At 38.5% G+C, this 23,380-nt stretch overlaps 1 protein-coding gene across 1 annotated transcript; it reads right to left on the bottom strand.

Annotated features, from left to right (window-relative positions):
• Positions 1-2,038: 2,038 nt before the first annotated feature.
• meox1 (mesenchyme homeobox 1) lies at positions 2,039-10,927 on the bottom strand. Its single transcript, XM_008437392.3, has 3 exons — positions 10,285-10,927; positions 5,194-5,366; positions 2,039-2,333 (listed from the first exon to the last, which is right to left on the bottom strand). The coding sequence occupies exons 1-3, from the start codon at positions 10,784-10,786 to the stop codon at positions 2,211-2,213; spliced, it is 798 nt and encodes a 265-aa protein (XP_008435614.2). The 5' UTR covers positions 10,787-10,927; the 3' UTR covers positions 2,039-2,210.
• Positions 10,928-23,380: the final 12,453 nt, after the last annotated feature.

The following is a 23,380-nucleotide window of genomic DNA, read 5'->3' as shown; positions in this document are numbered from 1 at the left end:
ATACTGCCTTAACAGACACACTTTGTCAACTAAGATCTGCGGGTGAAAATCAGAAATTTCTGCTACTATCCTCAGTAAATATGATAGCTTTTATAAGAAATAATGAACACTTCTAAGGTGTTGTTTCAATTATTTCACTTTCTAGCAGCAGAAACACTTTCCTTATCTTATTTTCTAGCCACAGAAACACTGACCTCCTTTAAATCAAGGCTAAAAACCCATTTGCTTAGAGTTACATTTGATCAAAAATAACAGCAACAGTTGTTTATATTTATTGTATTATGGTTATTATTATTTTGATGATAGCATTTGACAAAATAGGTGTGTTGCTTGTTTTATAAGTTGTTACAGTGTTACATTTTTATTATGTAAAGCACTCTGTTATCTCTGTTGTTAAAATGTAGTAGGAAAACAAACTTGACTTTTTAAAATATAATAAATTAGGGGTTTATTAACAGACACAACTGAATGTCTATTTAGGAGTTATTTATGCTAGTTTCAAATGAGGTATGCGAGCCAAGAAGTCACAAATAAAAGAAAAAATTGCCACAAAAAAAGAACATTTAGCAAGCACTCACTTCAGACCACCCAAACCTTTTCACATTTTGTCACATTAATTTAAGCAAAACAAGCTTTTTGTGTTTTATTTGGATTTTATGTAAGTGCCCAACTCAAAAAAGTGTGCAATTGTGCACTAAAAGATAGACTACCAACCACACAACTGAGCATTTTATTTCAGCCCCCTGTCTTCTGATATCCCTACGTAAAATACAATCACAACCAATATCTTTCTTCAACCATTGTACTACTGGTTCAGTGTTTCTTTTTTTAGCTGTTTCTCAGCTAGATTACGTCACTGATCGAGCTACCGCAGCCGTCAACTCCTTTTTCTTTCACATAAAGTTTACTCCTGGCTCCCTGCCAAGTACCATATCTGGTCATTTCAGATTGCCGTCCATGATGTTTATGGTGGTTGTCAAGTTCACGACTTGTAGGCCACGGCTGGGCTCACTTTGATCTTTTTACCAACTGGCGTCATATGATCAACCGAATTGGATTGTATTTGATTGTACTCTTTAACAATTGTCACTGGTTTTTAATTTGGCTATATTTGTCGGAATGAATTGGATCGATTCAGAACAGAGCTGCTCGGCGGCACACGTGGTTTTACTGTTGTCTTGATGCAGGAGTTTGAATCCTGGCCTGGGATCTTTCTGCAACAGAGTTTTCATGTTTTCCCTTGGCGGATGCGTAGGTTCTCCCCAGGTTTCCTCCCACTGTCCAAAAACATGACTGTTAGGTTAATTAGTCTCTCTAAAATGTCATTAGGTATGAGTGTGTATGCACGTCCCGTTCTTTCTGTCATGAAATCTCACTAGTGTGAGGAGTCACTGCCCTCTCCCCACTCTTTATCCCACTGCAGAATCTGTAACGATGGATGCTCTCATTGTCTCACCAAACTGTCCACAAATGAATTGTTCAGCCAAGAACACACTGTACCAAGTGTTCAATTGATGACTCAGGAGCCGCTGCAGATGGAAGAAATCGTTTTTGCAAAAGATGATTTATTCTTTTTGCAGAAAAAGTTAACATCTGTGTTTTATCAATGGCATTCAAATTGTATAAAAAGAGCGATTAAAAAAAAAGCTTTAGAGGAAAAAAAATGACAAGCAAAAAGAAGAAACTGACAAATTATTTAAAAAAAAAAACAAAACAAAACAAAACGTCTGACTCGGAGGCACTTAGGACTTGGCAACACGAGTGCAGTCGGAGTCTTTCCAGGTGGTTGTAGTCAAGCATCAAAGGCCCTGCTAACAATACTGGAAGGAGAGGGTATGTTTTCAAACACAATCACAGTCTGATATGTCATTGAGACACCAAAAGCTTCTGTCTGTCACCGATCCACACCGAGCTCAAGTTTCATTCATATTTAAACAGTCAGTACAAAAACGGAGCGGCTGTCAGTCTGAGTATTTATCAGTAAAATGTCAAAACGCAGCTCGTTACATCAACTATGTACAACAGAAAACAGTACAAGCTGTGCTCAGTCTTTTATTTCCAATGGGATACGTAAAAAAAAAGAAGTCTTAAAAATTAAAGCTTCTACCAGCCAAGTTTCCACAGAAGTTAAACAAGCGTTGTGTCCGTGTCCAGCTGATCAAGTTGCATCTTTCTTTTTTTGTTGTAATTTTCTACAGTGATGGCCTCCTTCATTCAGAGCTGGGTGAAGCGGCCGAGTCCAAGTCATCATTTTCCAGGTCGTTTGGCGAGGCCAATTGTCCTCCCTTCACTCTCTTCCACTTCATTCTTCTGTTCTGGAACCAGACTTTAACCTGGGACGAGAAAATACATGAATATTATTAAACTACAATTACACAAAGAATATTCAAGTCAATTCAGTTTCATTTATATTCACAGAAGTCATCTCGAGGCACTGTAAAAAAAACATAAAAAATTCAATTCAATCGTACGTACATTCTAAATGATCTATTAGTTTTCAAACAGCTCAGATGAATATTAAAAGCAATTACAAAAAAATAAATAAAAATGTCTGAGGAAAGCCAGCCGATTGCATTGAATCGTTGACACAAAGCATTCACTCTGCTGGATGAGAACGTAGTTACTGTTAGCGTTGAGTCACCGACTTTACAGCAATCCCTCATGTAGCGACAGTGGACATAAAAAATCCTCCTTTAACAGGAAGAAACCTCCAGCAGAACCCGACCCTGTACAAGAGGCCATCAGCAACAACCGACTGGGGATTCGAGAAAACAGAGCAGAATGCACAGCAGCAAACACATGAACTGGTGCAGGATTATTTTCAATGTTCATGAAAGCAAAATTAACAGCAGGAGAGGGAGACTGATTAGTTGATATTAGCCCTGGAATATTAGGCAGATTTGGTGTCAAAAAAGCTTCAGAGAATATACTATCCAACAATTAAATATGTAGACATAATTGTTTTTTGCATTTTTTCTTCAGTAATTAGTATTTAATGGTTTATGTCTGATAAATAATGATGACCCCACATTTTTAGATCACCACTTATTGGATACACATGTTTGAGCTGCAGAAGATTCATTCGTTTTACCTTCATAAGCTTTAAATATTCTTTGGATTTTGACTTTTTGCATGCAGTTTAAAAACATTAGCAAGCACAATAAAATGACTACAAACAATGTCATTCTTAGATGTCTCCAGCAAAACTCTTCATTGGAGCTAAAATACAAATCTACACCAGATATTGTTTTCATAGCAAAACAGATGTGACTTCTTTAAATATTTTTGCAATTGTTTTGGACTATTTTTTTTCTGACGCAGTCAGAAAAAAAACAACAACATACTGAAAATAATAATAAAACAAAAATTGACAAGTAATCCCCCATAAATCTCAGAGCGAAGGATAAAAATCACTTTTGTTTTTTTTTTGCACAATATAAGTTGCCAAAACACAGCTCCTGGTTCTGGCTCAAAAATCTCAAGAGTATCAGATACACTACAGAGATGCCAATCAATACGTTGTGTGTCTCTTCTGCGCTACTCTGCTCTATCACTGGATTATATATGGGATATTGAATGATGTTTGATCAATGCAAAGAGTATTAGGAGGACCAATATTTTTTATACCTTATTGAACAGTCGGTACCATGAGGTTTTCAGAAAAATTGGCCTCAAAATCTCTAACTGGTTTATTGTATTGAAAAGTCTTTAAAGGAACATTAATTTTAAAAAAAGTTTATAAATCATAGAAATTAGAATTACAGTGTCCACTCACCACAACTTATAATCACAAATAGCCTGAGCACGTTATTGGAAAGTTGTGTGTGGTTGGTTACCTCGCTCTGAGTGAAGACGAACCTAGGTTGTGTGAATGTGACGTGTGTGCGTGTGTGTGTGCGCACTCTTAAGGGAGGCTGGAATTGATATTAAGCAACAGACGACAGCGTGTGTGTGGTCACTGCACGGCGGCCTCATTAGGACGAGCGCTGGCTCTGACAGGCAGACTGGGGTCTGATCCAGCAGCATCGACACATGTTTTTGCCCGGTTTCAGCGAGTCTGGAGCTGCCTCCCGACAATTACAGCTGCACGTCATTCTGCCCAAACCACAGGCTGAAAAGCCGCTGTGGAAAAAATGCTCATTGTAATTCAGATGCATCTGCGCTCGTGCATCAGCCTGGCAGTGCAATCGAAGGCTGAAAAATTATCTTGCACAAGAGATTATAAACAGAACTCAGATGAATAAAATACATAAAAAAATTGAATAATTTAGTTATACAGTTGTGTAATTGGCATTTTCAACCATGTTTGTATTATTATTTTTTTTTTTACCAGCAGTAGTTTAGTATGAGAGTTTCTGACACTTACTGAACCCTTTGAAGTACCTACTCTAGGGCACTGCAAAATCATTTAAAACAATCATAAATACTCATATTGATATTTTCTGAAAATCTATAAATTAATTTCTAAGATATGTGCTTCCACTTCTTGGGGTTATTAAAAAAATGTTTTAGGATATCTTTTTTATTTATTTAATGTTAATTGAATATATTTTTTCTTAATATTTTTAGTTGGTGAAAAGCAGAGTAGCACCAAGATATTGGCTGCTGACTAGAATTAGCAGATTTTACACTTGATGATTGGAAAATACGTGAAGATTAGACAAAGATTTTAATGTGGATAACTTTGCTCAGTTGACGTTTTAGACAATGTGTGAATCTTTTACCTAGAAAAGTTGCCTTTGAGTTTCACACTGCAGGGATTTTTATTAATATCTTCACTCAGTTAAATATGTATAATGTTAACTACTGTCTTGATCAAGCAGCAAATGTAAAATTATTTTGATATTTTGTAAATGATTTTGGATTATTTGTATATTGTATAGAGTTTCTGCCAGGTCAGAAACAGAACTTTCTTTTTTTTTTTTTTAATTCATTTTTTTTTTGTAACTGGTAAAAAGAATAGAACCAGTAGGCGAGCTGATGGTTTTAAGCTTGACTGGCTCTGAATGAGTCTCAGAACACAACCTTATGTCATGTTCACAACGCTCTTTGGTTAAAATACTTAGTGACTGAAGAAATTTTTTAATAGCTCTTCCCTTCTTTTCTCTCTAATCAGACTGTTTTTAATTAATGTGTAGGGTTTTATTCCAAAAGTATCAATGCATTTGTGTTGAACAGATAAAAGCCTGGTACCTGTCTCTCTGTGAGGTCCAAGTTGACGGCGATCTCGTAGCGACGGAGTCTTGTCAGGTAGTTGTGATGGGTAAACTCTGCCTCCAGCTCTCTCAGCTGCTCCTTGGTGAAAGCTGTGCGCTCTTTCCTGGCCTTGCAGCTGGAATCCACCTTAAAACTGGAATCCTGAATATCTAGGCAGAGACATTTTTTTTTTAGCATGAAACTAATCCTCTGTATTTCAGTAATTACCTTCAAATTGTGAGATAATCTGCTGCGAGTTAGTTCTCAGGCTTTTAATGCTCAGCTATCAACTATTAAACAAAACAAAAAAAACCTTTGCAAGCTACCAAACCACGGTTCCAAAGCCTGTTTACTTCACACTAAAAGCAGCACAAAAAGACCACCCTGACCTCGTCTTACTACTCAAGTTCACCCCCAATAAAAGCTGCGTTTTCCATTTAATTATCTTTGAATATGTATGCATTACAGTGCAAGTTACCGCTTCTCCGTCTGAGCAGTCGTTTCTATATGTTGTGGTTCACACACATGTGTGTGTGTGTTGATGTGTGTGTGTGTGTGTCTATGTGTGAGAATGTATCGCGCACGGGGCAGGGGCCACCAAACTGGCCACAGAGGGACTGAGTTAGGGGAGGAATGCAGCGGAACATCATTAAAGCATCTAACAAAAGAACAAAGGTGCGGATGTGTCCAGGTCTGACTGACGGTTTCCCACTGGAGCCCTTTGGGAAGAGCAGCATTAACTCATCTGTGCATGGCAGCAAACATAAAGGAAAAAAAAATCCTGAAATATCTGTATGAAAGTGACGCACACCATGTATAGAAAATGAATATATAATTCCCAAATCAAATGCACGTAGTACAAAAAAATATTGCAGTGCAATAAATACAAGAAAAAACCCCCCAGATAATTATTTGGAAATGCCATAAATTTAAAGTGAAAATAAATGCATTTAATATACTAACACTGTCTCTATATAAAAAAAAAAAAGAATTGTGTTATATTTATGCATTTGATAAAGTGAATTATTTTAACAGATCATCTGCGTATTTGCTTTTAATTTTTAAATGTGGCTAATATGTTTCAACAATGATATAATCATTGACTTATGGTAGGAATTTTTGGACATTCAAGCAAAAATGTGTTGTTAAAGTTTTTTTTGTTACAATTTACTGATTTCTGTAGTCTTTAATTTATACCTCATTAATCTGGACAAAAACAGATGTGTCTCAACTTTTTTTTTGTGGAACTTCTTCTCTCCAATAAAGGGAAAACATTTGGGTGATAATTGTTAATTTGTAGCTGCATTACAAGCTGATGTAATTACCCACAAAATTGTTCTAATTTGTCAAAGTGAGGACCTTTGCCTTGCCCTTGCCAGAACAGTGGGCCAAAGAAGAAAAAAAAATAGACCATATCTGACACTTTTTGCATGCATAAGGCTTGTGCATGCTGTGCTTTTTTTCCATGTACAGAAAATAATGAAGTGTCACAAACGATGCTCTACTCAGAGTCCTCAGCTCTGGAGCTGTGTCCAGCAGGTTTCCAGTTAAACTGAACACCTGGCAGGCCACATGCTAACTTGCACCCCTTTCACCCCCCACTGACCCACTAAGAAATATCCTGCTCAGCCAGAGGTTGTAAAACTTGCATGACGGAGGCTTCTGCACTCAGCGGGGTCCCTAAGAAAACAGCATTTGGTGCTTTTGGTGGATGGTGGAAGCATTCTGTCTCAATCTAAGCAGATTTAAAAGTATTGTAAATTAGAACCAATCCAAGGCAAAATCTCTGAGTAAACGTTCAATATGCAGTTAGCAAGTTTTCTTTATACCAGCCTTTGTTTTGCATTTTAATGAAGCTGTAAGTTAATGTTTATGATAGCGACCTCATAGAGAAAACAAAGTTTCTCAAAAAAGGAATAATTAATTTGTTGAATAAATTAATCAGTTTTTTTTAAGCTTCAGTAGTGAAAATATATTTTGACCTAAATTTAATAACTTGGCGACCTTTAAAACGGTCAAAGTTACATATAAAAGCAGACAAACTACTGAAAAACACAACAAAAATAGACATAAATTATATAGGAACCTGACCTGTATGTCCTGGAAATTATATTTCCTCTAACCACATATGGCTATTAGTGTAAATGCTGTGATCTTTTTCCTCTATGCATTTGGTTGCACCAAATTAACATAACTGGGGTTATGTCAATATTAAACATACTGAGGTAAGTAAAGATAAAACTACTAATGTTCATACTGATGTTTATATCAATATCTCTGAAATAAATGACAATAATTTAGGAGGATTTAATAGCTTAAAAGGAAAAACGAAAGAGTCAAATATTTGGCGTGAAGTCAGTGTCAGATTACAGAACTTTTGCTATATAACTTTTGGCAGTATCCCTCATCTGCATTACATTATCATATCAGCAAAAACCCATGAAGGCTGACTGTACAGCAGCTGTGCCTGTCATGCAAATGCCTTCGGGACATTTTCCTAATATATGCTCTTCTACCAGCCTGTCAATTTTATAAAGGCGAATGGCTCTTTTTTTTTTTTTTTTTTGTCTAAAACCAAGAGCTGATGCAGTGGTCAGACATGTTGCATGCACTCAGTGGGAGATTGTGTTACGGCTTAACGACAGGAAAATGTCAATGGATAAGAATGTAAGAAGTGGGCTTGGAGGAAAGTGAATTTACCAGACGTGGTCTGGCTTGTTTTCAGGGGAGAGAGTGGAGGTTACAATAAGGTAAGAAAGGGAGGGAGGGGGGATGGCAAGGGGCGGGTATGGAGCAGGGGTGTGGGTGGGTGGAGGATCGGGTGGGGTGGGGTGGGGGTTCATCCTCCCCCATCTCATTTTTTTAATAAGCCTCATGTCTGCTGTATACATTGGTTGGGTAGCTTTTATCAGATATGTTGAGTTATAGTAGGTTGAGACCTGTCATTCTATTTTAAGAGAATAAAAAAAATATACATATATTTTGACCATATAAATTAGTTTTGTCTTGCATTATTAGAATTATACACTAAACATTCTTTTTTTTAAAAAGTAAGCCTTTAGTTTGAGTACATTTGCTTAACTGGTAAAAAAAACCCAAACAATGCCATATTTAAAAATAAATAAATAAATAAGAAATCTGATCTTTCTGCTCATATGTGGTCTATTGGGTTTTGATGAAACAAAACGAGAAACCTAAATGTCTTTTATACATTTAGTAATTTATCTAAATTTGCTGATTTCGTACTTTTACATTGGAAGGTGTCAACAAACTTTTAATTCATAATCCAAGACTTTCCATTTCCTGGGATATGCGTACAGCAAAACACAGACATACATTTGTGTTTGAAACAAATCTGAAAATAACATGCAATTAAAATTCAAAGGCTGAAAATGGGGCTAATTCTTAGGGGGGGAAATGTATTTGAGTTTGTTCAGCAGGAGGAAAATAACACATTAAAATTCTAGTGGGTCTGCAATTACAGCTGCAGCTAAAAAAACCTATAATATGAATCAAACTGAAGCATTTTTAATTCACGCAAGTTGGTATGTATTCTTTTTCTTGTTTCTAAAGGTTTTAAGCATGTAATTTTTCTTAGCTGCTGTTATTCAAAGCCAAAATGGGAAAGACAGGAGAACATGCCATTTAAATGAAGCAGACATAAGATAAACAAATCTAATCATTCTGTAATCATATGGCTTTTCTAAAAGGATTAAACTTTAAAAAAAGTCATTAAAACTTTTTTTTAAGTTTTAATTTCCAGTTTTATATCCAATAAAACTGCAAATGCCTGCTAATAATCAAAATTGTGAGACCATCAACAATTAGGTACTTGAATGTACAGCGGTGGACAAAGTTTTATTTTGCCAGAGTGAAAACTGGAGAACGGGCAATTTCACACATTTAGATTTAGTTTAAATAAACGTTTCCTTTGGCCTGTTGGTTTTTTGCTGCTAAAGTTACACCTGAGACTTTTGGGAATTTGTCCGTCATGCCTATCGGTTACTTCAACCTCCTATTAGCATGTGTGAAATCAGATATGATGAGTAAATGGCATTAAAATCCAACAGCATTACTACTGCTTCTGGTTTCAAAGGTAAATACTTCACCTATCCTCAAGTAAAGTATGCTCTGTAAGGAGCCATAATATTTTACGGTGAAAAGGAAAAACTACTTTAAGAGTCTGATTTTCATCCAACGGTGGCAAGATTTATTCATTCCTTTTGTCACCTGCAGTAAATAAATTTTGAAGCACCAGATAGGGTGAAATGTTTACCCTCTAGCACCCAGTATTGTGTTTTGCATTACTTTTTAATGTGGATGAATTGGTTTTAAACAATGCTTCGTTTCCCACGGATACAAGTCATGATGAACCAGTCGTATGAAAGCTGGTTCGTTATAAGCTCTTGGACAATAAGAGGATGCAACTGCAGCTTGAATAGCGTCTCCAACACTGAGGTCTTGTCACCTACTCACCTTTCACACAGCGGTCTGCAGAGAGTGCTGCTGCAGTAAGCCCAGTTTGGCAAGGAAATAGCAGGAATGCTTGTTTTTGCCAGGTCCGATACAGGTCAAGGAAGAAATTCTTGACCTTGACATGGGGATTCAAGAAGCTTAAATGTGGCCTGGCCATTGGTTTATAAGTTGTGTTTATAGATATTTATCTTTAATGCTATGAATCAGTTTTTTATTGGAGGAAAGTAGGATTATCTGACAGAGATGATAAAAACTAAAGCCTTCCCTGTTATTTTCTTCCTTTCTCCATCATCATTATGTACACCAGAATACAAAAGATAGGACCACTTTCTGTTAGATATTCAACATTTCCTATATGTTCCAATTTCTAGTGAGTAAGTAGATATTGACTGGATGGTTGACTGTTCACATTGATTTTATATTTCATTTTAAACCCCCCTCTGTTTGCTTTATAGCATTTTACGAATGTGCAATAAAGGAATCTTTGTGTTTAACGTTAATTCCACTAATCCATATTTTCCCATAAAGCAATCAAATGACCTTGTGTATGAAAAGTGCAATGTGCAATAAACTTGCCTTGCCTCAACATCGTCACAGCAAACTCACACTCACCTGCAACATCTCTCTTCCTTTTATTGGAGCACTTCTTGTCCGAGTCAGCTGATGCTACGCTCTGGGGTGAGTATTCTCCATCCAGACACCCTGGTGGGACGCTGCCCGGCACCCTTTCGGCCCCCACGTTCTCCAGCTCAGAACCTCCACCACCTCCAGTGCCCACTACCGTGGCCGAAATGGGTGGGCAGGCGTCAGTTGACCTCGACCGGGTCTCGCAGGGGTTGAACTGCCAGTCAGCTCTGGGGTAACCACCATGGCTGTCTTGATAGAGTCTGTCGTCCCGTGGGTAGGCCGCATGGGGTGCGCTCGGCACCAGGCAGGAGGTGGAGAAGTCCGTGTAAGCCAGGAACTCGGGTTTTTGGTGCAGAGAGAATGGGCTTTGCTGGTACGGAGACTGCAGATTGGTTCCTGGGACCCCGGAGTGGGGGTTCCTCATGCACCCCCAGATGGGGCTGCTAGGATGGGCGCTCCGCATGCAGCTGCTCGCTGGCTGATCCATGGTGATGCGAAAGAGTTCCTCTCAATTTGGAGCAATCTTCTTGAGTTTAATGCCTCCTTTAAATGCAAACTAGTTCTGGAAACCTTTATCTTTGCCACTTTTGACTACATGTAACTTATCGAAGCTCTCATTTCATCTGCTACAGAAGGCTGGCTCCTGTCAGTGGGCTGCTGAGTTTTCCACAGCTCAGAAAGCGTGAGGATAGACACCTTCCAGTGACAGCGCTCTCTCTGTGGGAGTGTAAGTGACGTCCTCCGGCGTTTCTGCTCACACACACTCTCTCACACTCTCTCCCTGAAGAATCTGACTGTCTCGTGGCTCAGCGTGGGAGCTGCATCTGCAACTGTGTGACTCCCTCCTTCGGCTGGTTGTTTTCACAACTCTTCTGAGGAGTTCTTGACAAGCGAGACCTCCTCCTCCTCCTTTTTAAACACATAGGTGGGAAAGAGTGGCAAGTTTATGGAGTGAAATGTGAGCCTGCAGGGGGAGGAGCCCCAAGCCGTCCACATGTTGGTACCCTTCGACCAACCCGTCCTCATCATCTATTAATCACGGGGGGAAATTTTATATGCACGTCTAATGGGCTTTCCAGACGCAGGGTTTTTTAAAGGGACATTGTCTGAAAAGTATAAAGCAAGTACCCACCCACCTGGAAGCTGGAGACCCTGACTTATTTCAGCTTCTTACTGCTTTCTGACACCCAATTTAGTTCCCTTTTTGACACCCTTTAAAGGAAAGTTAACCGTAACCCCTTCACTCCAACCCCAATCCCTGGCTGTCCCATCAAATTTGAAAAATCTCTCTCTCCCTCTCCCTCTCTTTTTATGGCTGTATATATGTGGCTGAAACCACCTGGTTGGACTTTTTGAAGCTTCAAGGTGAGAAAACAACTGGATCTGATATTGGTTTTATGCAAGCGCTCACACCTCCCGAGGTTTTCTGATGTTGAGGAAACACAGTATGGAATTTCAAGACCATATTTCACATGCATGGACTAAAACTGTCTCTCAACAGAACCTATGGTTTTGCGACGGTGCCTTTTTATTTGACTGTGAGTTTTCATCTCTATATGCCTTTTCCCTGTGAAGTAATGACTCTAAACCCCCTTAAAACCCTTTTCACCAAACCAGATTTTGGATAATCAACCAAACTCACTGAACCATACAACACAAAAGGTTTATAATCATGAGCTGAGGCATAATCCCAAGTGGGGGATCCCACATTTTGTTACAGGAGAGAAAAAGCTATGGAGCTATGCTTCAAGTGCATACAACTGACTTTACTTAATGGTGGAGCTAACCATCCATCAATGCATCCATTTACCATCTATATCCACTGATCCTGGTAGGATTGCAGGGGGCTAACGCCTGTCTCCAGCAGTCAATGAGCAGATACAACCTGGACAGGCCACTGGTCCATTGCGACCTGTCCAAGGCATCTAGCAAGCTGATCAGAGGACAAAATAACTGTACATAGATTGCATGCATCATTTTCACAGAGTACCACAAAATTATACAGAAACGTAAAGTTAGAACAAATATATATCCATTCCATCCATTTTCCCTCAGTGGGGTCGGGGGGGGTGCTGGTGCCCATCTCCAGCCAATGTTTCAGGCGAGAGGCGGGGTACACCCTGGACAGGTCGCCAGTCTGTCGCAGGGCAACACAGAGACACACAGGACACACACACTCACACCTAGGGGCAATTTGGAGAGGCCAATTAACCTGACGGTCATGTTTTTTGGACTGTGGGAGGAAACCGGAGTACCTGGAGAAAACCCATGCACGCACAGGGAGAACATGCAAACTCCATACAGAAAGACCCGGGCCGGGAATCGAACCCAGAACCTTCTTGCTGCAAGGCAACAGCTCTACCAACTGCGCCACTGTGCAGCCCTATATATATATATATATATATATATATATATATATATATATATATATATATATTATATATATATATATATATATATATATATATATATATATATATATATATATATATATATATATATATATATATATATATATATATATATATAGCAGCTACTGTGCAAATTGCTGTTTTTGATAGACTAAATGAAAATCGAGTAAACAAACTGCCAAAGTTCAAAATACACCAGAACATGCAAACATGCCAAGGAGAAAGCTATGTAAAATGTAGGGTTTGGTTATTAAGAGTACTTTGAGAACTGTTCAGTCCATAATCTGAACATAAGAGTATGGCACAACTGCAAAGTTACTAAGACATGGCTGTCATCCAGGCAAGGATTTAATTACTCAGCGAGGAAGCCAAGAGGTCCATGGTGACTCTTGAGAAACAGCAGAGATCCAAAGCTCAGGTGGGAAAATCTGTTGGCAACTATTAGATATGCACTCCACAAATATTAATTTTATGGGCGAGTAGGAGGAAGAAAGCCATTGCTGCAAGAAATCTTTAAGTAGTCTTATGTAAAGTCTGCCACAAGTCATGCAGGTGACACAACAGACATTTGAAAGGATATGCTTTGACCAGATGAAAAATAAAGAATTACCTACATCTCAAAAATGAGAACACTATCCCCACGGTGAAACATTCGTTGTTCGGCTCTTGGACAACAAACACATCAGATCATGTAATTCTCATCTTCTTAAAAAAATCTGAACAGGATTTGTTTTTTTGACGTATTAAACATATTAAATCCATCAATTTGAAATAAGCTCCCATATCAATCTGTACAAAGGTAGGTAAATGTTCTGAAGAAAAACAAGCAAGAAATTCCATCAAATCGTTCAAGCACTTAACAGTGTTGTTCATAGAATGGCAGGGAAGGAGCCAAAGTGGTTGGAGATTTCCCCAGATACTTGATGGATACCCTATCCCAACTTTTGTTGGGTTAGTTGCTGGTCAGCTGGCTGAAAGAAGGCTTTTACACGTTGCCCCCCCCAAAAAAAGCAGAATTGGCTGCCTGTAAATCTCTCCAGTGTTGAAAAACATGTACAGTTATATAAAGGTGACTCTTCTTGTTAAACTAGAGTTGCATCACTACATAACGAGCAAAAATAAAAAGAAACATATTGCTAATCGTAGGTGTTCAGAGACCCTGTTATTCCACTTCCACTAGTTCAGAATCGTAAGATAAGGCAATAAGACTCAAACGATCTGACTTTTACTTCGACAGCAAAATCAGGAGTGGACAAAGCGGTAATAAAAAAAAGAGCAAATGAGATATAGAAAGAATGGAAAAAAAAGAGGCACAGGGGAGAGAGTTTCAGGTCACACAGCAAAACCTTTCCATTTAGCTAGCGAATTGTTGAGCCATGAAGCATCCCTCGTTTTTACTGGCAGCCTGAGTCCTGCCCACACCGCAGGGAGCAGAGGTTACACTACATTTGTGGTCAGAGCAGGGGCCATCTGTGTGTCAAGATAAATTACTGTGTGTTTCTCTGTGTGACCACTCTGAACATATACGTCAATAACAGCATGTATCCGAATAACTCAAAAGAACGATTCAGGCTGCTGGGATGCACTTTACCGAGAAGTTAAATCAAATGGGCATAGATCAGCAGATGGATTTTTATCTTGTAAGTTTTCGGTTAGAAAGAAAAAAAAAACTACTGCAAACCTTCTGCTTTTCAAAGCCAATTTACAGCAATAGTCTTAGTAACTCCAGTACCAAAAAAATATATGTTTGCAAACTTAAAATGGTTGTCATTTGGCAAAAATCAACATGTAGATTATAAGCAACTCCACTTTACATGTAGTGTCTCATGCGAGTTTTGCAAAGGCATTTATCTAACTTCTTGTCCTCAGTAAGCCATGTTACAGATCTATAATTAGATGGAGCTTTAACAAGAAAAAATGTCATATTCCCTTAGCTGGGCCATTTCTTGTGTTTTATTTTGCACTGATCTTTTGGTAGATATTTTAATCTCATGTTCCTTTTTCTACCTGTTGTAGTGCACTAACTATGCTAACAAGCTATGATAGCAATTATGCAAACTATCTTTCACAGATAAATTGAAGAAATGGATTCTAATTACCCTTACTAGCTCATGAGACTGCTTTTGTCACTGTCACTGCTTCAGACAAAGAACAGAGGTAAATAATAATTCATTTGGATATTGGCCTAGCCTGGTAAAAGGCCCTTGTCCCACACTTTGTTTCGTACAGAGGGTCTGGGATCTCGGCTATCAAAAAACAATCGCTTCCTGAAGGCGTAGACTCTGTTGTAGTTTTCAGTTTTACCCAAACGGTAATATTCACTATTCCAGAAGCTATAAAGATGGAGGATCAACCCATTGAAATCTATTAAATGGTTTTAAAGACTGTAAAAAAAGAAAGAAAAAGAAGTGGTATGCATTCTTTTGCAAGGCCCTGTAAAGAAGGCAATTACCACAAAATAAAATAAAATAGGGAAAAATTAAACTTTATTAGACCAAGCATGATCAAATGGTTACATTTAAACTCTCAAGAGTTCTCTATTATTACATATATAAAAGTTAGACTCAATTAAACTTGAGAAGATATTTGTAGCTTGCAAAGATTTCCTTCCTCAGCAACAACTGACCGAATAATTCTCTTGTGGCCTATTTGAAATTTGGGTTCTATAAATGCTACCAACCTTATGTTTAACAAAGGCATAAACTGATGATACATTTTGTGTAATAAACGACAGGCTTCCCTGGATGCTTCTGCACTGGCTGTGGTAAAAATGCGATCACTTCTGCTACGCCGATGTTTATGCAACACAAAGCGTGTTTGTTTGAGAAACTTCAGCATGTGGACTCAAACCCAGTGAGACTCACATCACAGGCTGCAGATAAATGAGCTGGACATTAGTCACATCACCCCTCACCCTGCCGACAACCTGTTACTGTCAGTCTAACACTGTGTACGAGTCTGCGTGGGCGCGAGCGTGTGCCTGCGTGCGTGCGTGTGTGTACAATAAAGAAAAAGAGAGAGAATGAAGTAAAAAAAACAGAGGTAGTTCATATTGAAGTATAGGTTTAAGTCATGTAAAGAGAGAAGAAAAATTGAGCATGAATATGTGCAAAAAATGTGTGATTAAGTGTGTAAGCAACACCATGCGCGCGTTTGTGCGCGTGTGTTTAAATCCGATCCATCTTCATGACACTGGTCTTCATCAGTCTCCTCATCCTGACGGCAAAATGGCTGTGACCCCACATTCACCTGACTCTGACTGGGCCGGGAGCCTCCTTCTATCTCCTCTACTGACAGGTGAGGCGGTGGGTATTTAGAAATCAGATAACGGCACATAGAGTATGATGAGCGTAAACAATCAATCTGTGAAATCCCGCCAGCACCCTGCTGTTAATTTATCTTATGGTTATGTAACCATCAGTGCCACTGAGATATCAGCTTCTGCAAACTGACTTGGAGATGGGAGCCAATGAAAAAAAAGGCTGCTGCTGTCTAACTGGTGCAGCCAAGAAGCAAATCACACCATCCAATAAATGAAAGATCAGCAGGGCTGTAACCCTCCAACTTCAAGAGATACCTTGAACTTTTTCCAAGCGAGGTTCTGTAGAAAGGTTGTTCAGTCTGTATGTTACCTAAAGTTGACAGAACTCGTGGCAAACTGAATTTGTTGGAGAACAAACGGTAAGTAAAAAGTTTTACTTGGGCCTCATCTTCTGAATTCAAATCTGAAGAGTTTTCACTCAATTTTGGACATCCAGCTGTTGGTTCAGGTTCATACTGCTATTGTTGCATATCACTTACCTCCACAATGTCCGCAAGTCCAAAAGTTGCCCAAATTCACTTCATGTTCTCACACTTAGAACAATGTAGCACAGATTTATGTATGCGCACAGAGCAGCTTTAGCTTAACTCTGATGAGAACTAATCTGTTTCTTCAGACTGAGGTTGTTCCAACAGTTTTCTGTTGCAGCTAAGATACTGACTCCCTATGACTCACTGCTTCTCATAACAACCACTTAAAAACATATGCTCTCCCTTTAAGCAAAAAACTTAAAAAATAAAATACATAAATAAGTTCTAAGGTAAATTAGCTCTTGAAAGTGTTGCATTTCACCTGCACATTAGCAGGAGAAAGTCACGTTCTGTGTGGCCATCTGGCTAATTTACTGGCTGCGTCATATTTTATGAGCTCATTGCAGACCCTGCATGTTAAATGCTTTGTGGAAGGTGGGGAATAGTGTTGAAAAATGTAAACCAGAGTCTGCACCATGAAACAGGAAATGTTTTTAGCCATATGTGTTAACCCACCATTCTTAAAGTCTACTGTAAACATGGAAAAGTGACAAATAGCTGGAAGTGATTATTCATGCTTCAAAAGGAATTTATAATGTACAATGGAGTGTGTAAACAGTTATGTGCAAGAAAGGATCTCAGTAAAATAAATGGAGTGTTTTCTCTGTTCTTACTTTGCCAACAGTGCAACCTGAAGTCATTAGCTGAGCCAGATACATAACTGACTGCTGTGCTGAAAAATACACAGAAGCTGCCAAAACAGAGTAATGATGTCAGTGCTTCTGGCTGTGAACAAAAGTTTCTTAATTGAAACAGAATAAAGAAAGAAGTGTTAAGGTGCATGGAAAAGATTCATTTTCTCAAATTATAGTCGATGCAGAGTTTAGTTTTTGACGCCAACCTTTCTTTTTGTACTCTGAATTGGAATTGGAAATGTTCACGTTTGGACATTTTTTATGGGAATTAATTGGAATAAACAAATTTCAATTAAATATGGAAGGTTTGACATGTAATACAGTTTAGGAATTATATTTTATATTACTTTATTTTCTGTCCTAACTCACAGCTAAAATGTCTTGTTAGATTTTGACACCAAACTACTTTCATGAACTGTGGATTTCTCCATCACATCCACAGATGATTTATGTTACCCTTGACTACTGAAGCCACACAGTTGAACCTGTGGACTATGTGAATTGAGATGACGTTTGATTACACTGATCAACAGAAAAAAAGGTCAAATTCGGAGTTGTATTCATTTTTTCCTTAACTGTTAAGCAGAAATGTATTCCTACAATAGCTAACAATCTTAGATGTTAGATCTTAAATTAAGCTATTATTTCAATGATCATTTAAAAACACTAACATATGACTGTTGTAGCACCCAGGGGTGTTGATTTTTCTGTCAAACTAACAGAAACAGTGTAATGCTTCGAGCAATGTTCAGCTGGGAAACCTTGAGTTCCCATATGATGTAGATGTTACTTTAACACCCTTTACTTAAGCGTTGCTGCAGACCATGCACACCCACTCATGGAAATGGTATTCCCTGACGGCTACAGCCTGTTTCCAGAGGATCCTGCTCCATGCCAAAAAGCAGAAATGGGAAAGGTCTGAAGAGCTCAACAACAAGTTTCAGGATAAAGTCCAGGTAACACACACACCAATCACCATTTTCAACAAATTTCCCACAATTATTTCTAATGTTTGACTAAAAATATTCAGGGTTCTCAAAAACAGACAGCAACAGAAGTTGGCAGGGGTGAATTGTAGATGATGCTTGGCCAACACGGTGCTGTGCTCAGCACTTTTTAACAGAGTCTGTGCTACAAAGACTTGGCTCTAATGTTACAATAAAAGCCTGTGGAAGTCCTACTGGCTGACTGATCCATCATAAAAAATAAAAAATATATATATATAGGGTTTGTGCTCCGATATGATACCGATCCCAGAAATAATCTGTAAGCTATTTGTTGAGTACTGAACAAAATGTATTGTTTACATAAATTACAGCATATATATACAAGTGTACAAGTGTGAATGTGTGTGTGTTTATATGTGTGTATGGGCAGGGGCTTGGAGAGAGGAAGGAAGGGAGGAACAACAGGTGCTAATAATCACATATGATCACAGATGATTAGAATCAGGTGTTGGCAACAGCGTGTTGCTGTTGTGGGAGAACATTACGGCTCTCCAAGGTTTAGTCCATCATCATCTCACAACGTGAGGCAGTTTTGTGCTTTTTCATGGTCAGATTATTAAAGAATAAATTATGAACAGCCAGCTTTATCTTCATATATCTCTACAGAATTTTGAAAAAAAAAAAAGAACTTACTGGAAATAATACGAGCAAGACTGTGGAGGGTTAGGTTAGTGGAAGAACGATCTCAACGGATGTTCTGCTGTTGACAGAAACGATGTGAACCAAAGCTCCATTTACAAGAAAGTATTTTTCATTCACAGATTTCTTCTGTATATGAAACTTGAAAATCAAAGATAACTTGATTAAATTCAAAACTAGTTTTAATGAACAATGAAGAATCTGAACCAATTTATATGTGAAAACGGGTAGATGGGAGCAACCTTTATGGAGTATTGATAACTGGCAGTGAACTGCTGTGGGAAAACAAAAAAATCGGCCTTCAGTGCAGAATTGGCCATATTTAAGGGTTTTAAACACAAACGGCTTGATAAAGCTAATGCTTAAGGATATGAGTGTGATTTAAGTCTGGAGTTTGAAGCTTCCATTTGCTTGTTGTTTTTTTTCTTGCCATTTAGATGTTGATGTTTATTGAATTATTGTACTGCAACACAATCCAGATGATTTTTATCTTCATGTTACATGCTGATCACTCAGACGTTCTCATTCACGATTTTTCTAGTAGGAATTAGAATTAATTGTTCCATCGATTAAAACATGTCACCCAGATTCTGATGCTGAATTGGTTTAAAATGAAGTATAAAAGAAATTAAAATAAATATTTAAATGAACTATAATCCTCAACTTCTTCAGTTCACAGAATATTTTCCTTCCTAAAGTTTTTAAAACATTAAACAGGTCTTTGTTCTTTTCTTTTTTTCCCACAGATGTCTTGGCCTGCAATCTCTCCCACATATACCATTTTTGCCAAATCTCTTTTTTTTAAATTGTTGAATCATAAGCACTGATCTCACAATACTGACACATGTATGGAAAGTCAAGTGAGTCCTGCAGTACTCTAAATATTGTTCTGGGTACTTCGTGACCTCTTGGATGAGTCCTTAACGTGCCATTAGAGTAACCTTGGCTGACTGCCCACTGCTGGAAAGGTTCACCATGTTTTCTTCATTTGTGGATTATTATTCTCAGTATGGTTCTCTGGAGTCCCAAAGTCTTTGAAACTGCTTTGTATTCCTTTTACGGATTGATAGACGTTAATGATTGTCTCTCATTCATGTTGCCAGATAGGTTCTGTTTGAGTGACTGCTTTGTCTATTTTATGTCTATTCAGATTGTAGTGGTCTGACAAAATGAACTTTAAGCATGAGTTGAATTTTCTGAAATATGTATCCATGATAAAAAAATAAATAAAAAGACAGAAGAAATCTGAAACAGGGAGATACTTTTAAAATAAATATATATTAGATAAGGCAGAAACTATGTTCAACTAAAAGCATTTCAAAACAATGAAATGTTAAACCAGGTTATTGCTGTTGGTAATTAAAAACCATAAGCATATTTAAATTTAATTCATTAATGCCACTCATCACCCTTTTCTATAGAACCACATTCATACACCAACAGGTAGGGAACTTAGGGCTTAGTGCCCACGTGAGACAACTTCTCTTCTTAATTATACAGTCACAATCCGGTGAGTTAAGCATGAACTGAATTTAGATGGGGACTTTGACTGAGCCATTTTTTTTATAGATCACAAAATTTAATCAGGTCTAACATGTTTTCCTCCAGAAAACTTAGCTTAATCCATCTTTTCATCAACTTCGACTAGCATCCTCATCTTTATTGAAAAAAGGACTGGGAAGCTAGTCCCTTTTTTCAGCTGTAAATGACCATAAATGTGTTTAGGATTATTTGCAGTGTTCTTAGCCTTAGATAGTATTTTCTGTGTGGGCTAAAAAGATGATGTGAGCAGAGCACCTTCATCTGCATGTTTGATCTGTCCCCTATCTGGCCTGGAAATATTTAATCAGAGCTTTGGTTTTCTTTCAATAAATATTGTCTTTCTTCCACTATATCAAGGTCAGATTTTATTTGTCCATGACTAGATTTCTGTTGTCCATGTCAACAGAATCTCCCACATGCACTGTGGCTCTTTGCAGCTCCCCCATAGCTACATATGGTGTTTATTTTGGATCAGATGGATAAATCTTCCACTTGAGCTGCAAATTTTTGCAGCTCCTCCATAGTTACCATGGGTCTTTACTGATGAATTATTTGGTGTTTATTCTGTATTAGATAACAGGCAGTGGAATAAAAATGTAGTGAGCCATGCATGCCTGTTCTTCCACATCACAGTTATGCCCGACTTTGTTTTGGTCCATTGCATAAAATCTCCTCCTGCAAAAAAAATCACATTTCTGGTGTAATGCGAAAAGTGAAACAAGTATGACTATTCTTTAAAGGCACTGTACCAAGATTGACTCACAAATCTGTTAACCAGTATATTGCATGACCATATGAAACTGTTAATGGTGCGAAGTGTGAATAAATAGGTCATGAAGACAATATTCACTTTCCACTTGGCAGTTTTGCAATAAATAAAATAGCTAAGCAGAATGTGGAGGTTTTAAGAATAACATTTCCTTTTCTCCTGCTCTGATGATGTGGAATTTCCCAAATCCTCCGTGAGCTGACCCCAAACATGCTGTCTTTTTTATTATAGGCCTTCAGCTTCCATATTGGGTCACGTTACAACAATGAAAACACTAATCTTTACCTCACTGACACACACCACCACAAGAACTAATTTCCCTGTAGCCACAGCGTTGCCACATGTATGACACGAGCAGGACGGAGTTGGGTCAAACAGTGGAAACCAGACAACTGATTTCATTGGCAACTACGTCGGCTTTTTGTTCCAACCACATTCTCGCTCAGCTGTTGGCCGCGGGATGAGTTGATTCTCCATTCATGGAAAATCAGTTGGAGAGTGCTCTCTGGTGGTTTCCACCTGAAACAGCTTTAACAACTCAGAACCTCCCATCATCTCAGAAACAGTGAGTAGACTTGTAAAGAGTAAAAAAATTACCTTTTTATCATTCATTTGTTAGAATTCAGTGGGTTTTAATGACTTCCATTTCTCATAACCCCGGAGAGTTTATAAACATAGAGTTGTTGGGCTGAATCCAGAAAGTGGCGATCATCAATCTTTGTCTGACAGTTAGGTGTCGTGCCAAACAGCAACACAGCAGGATGCAGCCTCATTGCCTTGAAATCCAGAAAGATACATTGACTTCCCTTCAGTATTGTGTCACTGATGTGCTTCTGTACTTGTGCCAAGCCAAATCAATCCAACCCCCAAAAAATAACCTCCCATCCATCGTGTTTGATAGGAATTTCCGGCTATTTTAGAAGTTAGAGTCTCTGCTGCCTTTGTGGCAAAGCTGCACATTGCTCTGACCTTTGGAATTTCTGCACACACACATAACAATATAGCTGCAATACAGGAAAGCAGAAGCGCCGCACCAAGAAGCGTGTGATCACCTCTACTATTTAACTAAAATATAGAGCCTACAGGCAATTGAAGTGCACCTTAAAAACATTTTTAAAATCTCCTCCTGTTGCCAGTTCAACTGAAACTTCTCAAAGATCTCATTCCTGACTGCGTCCACATCTTCCTCTCACCACTGATCATATAGCCCAGCTTTCAGGCACAATAAAAAGTCTGTTATGTGGCATGGACAGTATTGAGAAATGTCCATCTGGCATTTGTTGCTGCCCTTCTCAGTCCCTACATATGAATTTGATGAATGCTGAGTTGGGATAATACAGATATTAAGGGCTGAGGCATAAAAACAAAAACAACTACAGTTGAAACCATCCATCCATTGTCTAACATGCTTATTATTGCAGGGTCGCAAAGGGGGTTGATTCCTATCTCCAGCTGTCAGCGGGTGAGAGGTGGGGTACACCCTGGACAGGTCGCCAGTCCATCAACTGCAAGGCAACAGTTGAATCCAGATTCACATTAAAATATCAGACTAAACTTTAACAGTTTAAGCTGATGGGAACAGTGGTGGTAGGAGTTTGTCCCACCGTCTGTCTCTGTGGAATACAGTGCCTCTTTTATTGTGTCCTTGAGCAAGTCACTACACCTGCCTTCCTTGCTGGTGGTGGTCAGAGGGCCTGGTGCTGCTGGTGCATACTCAGGACTTGATAAAACGCTGCATAATTTGCAGACCATATTCTGCAAATTATGGTCAACAAATTTGAGGGGGTTTCACAAGGAGTGTGGACTGATGCACTGATCGGAACCACAAGAGCTACTACATGTGCATGCTACACATGGCCTCAATCTTTTTACCTGGCCTATGGTGAAAACAAACTAAACTATTGGTCAGTGGTCCAAATTCTGCTTCTCAGATAAAAGTAAAGTTTGTGGTTTAATTTGGAAATCAAGGTTACAAAGTCTGGAGGGAAAGTGGAGCAACATATAATCTACATCGTTTTAAGTCCAGTGTAAAGCTTAAACGATGTCAGTATGATTTTGGGTCCTGTGTTATCTGCTGGTATTGGTCAACTGTGTTTTCTGAACTCCACTGTTAATGGAGCCATCTACCCAAAAATTGTAGAGCATTTCATGCTTCCTTCAGCTGACAAGCTTTGTGGAGATGCTGATTTCATTCACCAACAGAACTTGGTACTTGGTATACATTCC

This window comes from Poecilia reticulata, chromosome 19 (genome assembly GCF_904066995.2).
Source record: "Poecilia reticulata chromosome 19, P_reticulata-male-v2, whole genome shotgun sequence".
In the NCBI taxonomy this organism is placed as follows: Eukaryota; Metazoa; Chordata; class Actinopteri; order Cyprinodontiformes; family Poeciliidae; genus Poecilia; species Poecilia reticulata.
The sequence above is the reverse complement of the archived record's forward strand: the minus strand, read 5'-3'. Positions and strand labels throughout refer to the sequence as shown.

Coding starts and splice junctions, on each gene's coding strand:
- meox1 (XM_008437392.3), bottom strand. CDS start 10,786: ATGGATCAGCCAGCGAGCAGCTGCATGCGGAGCGCCCATCCTAGCAGC. Junction 5,367..10,284: donor AAGGAAGAGAGATGTTGCAG/GTGAGTGTGAGT, acceptor GTCTCTGCCTAG/ATATTCAGGATTCCAGTTTT. Junction 2,334..5,193: donor TGGACCTCACAGAGAGACAG/GTACCAGGCTTT, acceptor TTCTCGTCCCAG/GTTAAAGTCTGGTTCCAGAA.